The 2,597-nt window shown below is 47.2% G+C and overlaps 1 protein-coding gene across 1 annotated transcript; it reads left to right on the top strand.

The window, feature by feature from the left end:
• The first annotated feature begins 265 nt into the window (after positions 1 to 265).
• On the top strand, positions 266 to 1,740 carry LOC141737623 (actin-1-like). Its single transcript, XM_074572569.1, is given in 3 exon segments — positions 266 to 683; positions 1,237 to 1,298; positions 1,300 to 1,740. Coding segments are annotated over 3 exon segments (921 nt in total).
• The last annotated feature ends 857 nt before the right edge of the window (positions 1,741 to 2,597 follow it).

The raw sequence follows: 2,597 nt of genomic DNA, 5'->3' as shown, positions 1-2,597 counted from the left end.
GATCAGACTCGGTGAATTGGTAGTCTTCTGGCTAGAGACATGAAGAAGCTATGCTGACCACATCCAGGGAAGTTCCTGGAATTGGGTAACTTGCTGGGAAAATGTATTATTGTATCATTGTGAGGTAGTTGGGGGCAGACATGTTAGAAACAGCAAGTTGTACATTCCCAAGAAAACTTCCCTAGCAATGGTGACCAGCCTGTAAAAGGGGAACAGGCAAACAGTGCCAGGGAGCCACTCCGGGGAGCCATCGACTCTACGGAGAATGTTTGACCCTAGCGTTTTGGATGTCCCAGCTGTAATCTTTGACAATGGGTCTGGGTTATTCAAAGCGGGTATCGCAGGTGACTGTGGCCCAAGGTCTGTTTTTACACCAATTGTTGGTCACTCACAAGTCAAAGCTACAATGCTGGGAGCTGGACAGAAAGAATGTTACACTGGAGAAGCAGCTCGGTCCAAAAGAGGGGTCCTGTTTTTGAATTATCCAATTGACTATAGCATAGTTACATGCTGTGATGATATGGAAAGGATTTGGAGACATGTCTAGGAGTATGAGCTGAGAATCAAAGCCAGTGAAAGGCCAGTACTGATGACTGAAACCTGCCCCAATCCTCTGCAAACCAGGAAAAAAATTACTGTCTCAGTTTCATCTGGGATAGTGTTAATTTTCTTCCTGGTAGCTGGTATAGTGCTGTGTTTTCGATTTCAGATGAGAATGATGTTGATAATACACTGATGTTTTAGTTGTGGCAGAGCAGTGCTTACACTAAGTCAAGGACTTTTCAGTTTCCCACACTGCCCTGCCAGTGAGGAGGCTGGGGGTGCACAAGAAGCTGGGAGGGGACACAGCCAGGACAGCTGACCAAACTGGCCACAGGGATGTTCCATGCCATATGACGTCATGCTCAGCATACACAGCTGGGGGAAGTTGGCAGGGGCACTGAAGCTGCTGCTTGGTGATGGGCTGGGCATCAATCAGCGGGTGGTGAGCAATTGCACTGTGCATCACTTGTTTTGCATATTTTTTTATCATTATTATTATTTTCCCTTCTTTTTCTGTCCTATTAAACTATCTCATCCCACAAGTTTTACCTTTTTTCTGATTCTCTCCCCCATCCCACTGCAGGGGGGAGGCGAGCAAACGGCTGCGTGATGTTTAGCTGCCTGCTGGATTAAACCATGGCAAGGATGGAGATCATGTTGGAAGACTTCATGGTGCTGGCTATGTAGTTGCAGTCCAGGCAACTCTGGCACTGTACACATCAGCCCATATTACTGGAATAGTCATGAACAGTATGGGGACAGTACGGTGTTACCCACACTGTCCCCGTATATGAAGCATACTGTTTACCCCGCGATGTCTCCAGGCTGGATATTGTTGGCCAGGATATCACTGAATATTTTATGAAGCTTCTTTTGGAGAGTGGACACACTTTTGTTAGCACTGCTGAAAGGGGAATTGTGAGAGACATCAAAGAGAAGTGCTATGTAGCTTTAGGCCCCATCCAAGAAATGAAAGCAAAGTCAGAAGAAATCATGAAAGAATACAGCTTGCCTGACAACAATATCATTCAGATAGGCAACCAGTTCTTTCGTGCACCAGAGATCCTTTTTGTGCCTGCAGACATTGGAGTTGAAGCTCCCGGTGTGCACAGAATGATCTCCAACAGCTTCCTTAAGTGTGAAATTGACTTCCTACCCAGAAAGTCACCCTGGCCCCTCTGCAGCTGCTGCTTATGAAGGAGTGTCTCGCAACATGTCATGAACATTTTTATCCTCTCTGTTTGACTATAGCCGTTCCCCTGGGGCGTGCTTTTCCAGCTGCTGGGCTGCATCTGGGATTTGACCCTCTGGAGCATCCCAATAGTACATTGTCAATGTCTGTTTACCAGAAGGAATAAACATGTACTTTTTAATATTTTACTCAAGTGCAAGTTAACTTTCTCTGAAGGTCTTCAAGGAGATTGTGATCTGCTGGCAGGGGGCCCTGGTAAGTCTTGACCATTTGTTCACTTTGCAAGCAGCCAGGTCACAGGCAAAAGCACAGCCCAGTCCCTCTGCAGCTGCTGCTCTGCAGGCCAATATTTAATGATTACTGGTATTGCACAGTGAGCTTAATGCACTCCTTACATGAAAACTTTCCACCCAGAAGGTCATCCGGGTGACCTCTGCAACTATGGGCACCTCGACTACACCTGTGTCCCCTGCTCATCTTCCATGCACAACCACTCACTTATGGAGAAGTAGACCACAACACATCAGGGGAACTTTTCTCCTCCAGATGTGATTACGGCTGTGGCTGTTGTACGTGTGTCTCCAGCTTGGGAGAGGGATGCCATTCTAGAGCTTCAGGGGGAACACAGGGCTGGGTGTTCAGCTCTGGTTGTCTTTTGTACTTTTTATGACTTTATAATACTGTATTGCACTCCTGAGGAATCCAGGGTCCCCAGCAAGCACTCCTTGCCCAAAGCCAGGGGACACAGGTGGGTGTAATGATCGCTCAGCCTTTCAAACACACTGTGCAGCTGTCAGCAGTGCAGAACACATGAACATGTGGGACTGTCTCATCTCCTACAGGTGCTGCTGGTGGGAAAACT

The sequence above is a fragment of the Larus michahellis genome, chromosome 1, assembly GCF_964199755.1.
Source record: "Larus michahellis chromosome 1, bLarMic1.1, whole genome shotgun sequence".
In the NCBI taxonomy this organism is placed as follows: Eukaryota; Metazoa; Chordata; class Aves; order Charadriiformes; family Laridae; genus Larus; species Larus michahellis.
This window is presented reverse-complemented; position numbering and strand designations above follow the sequence as displayed.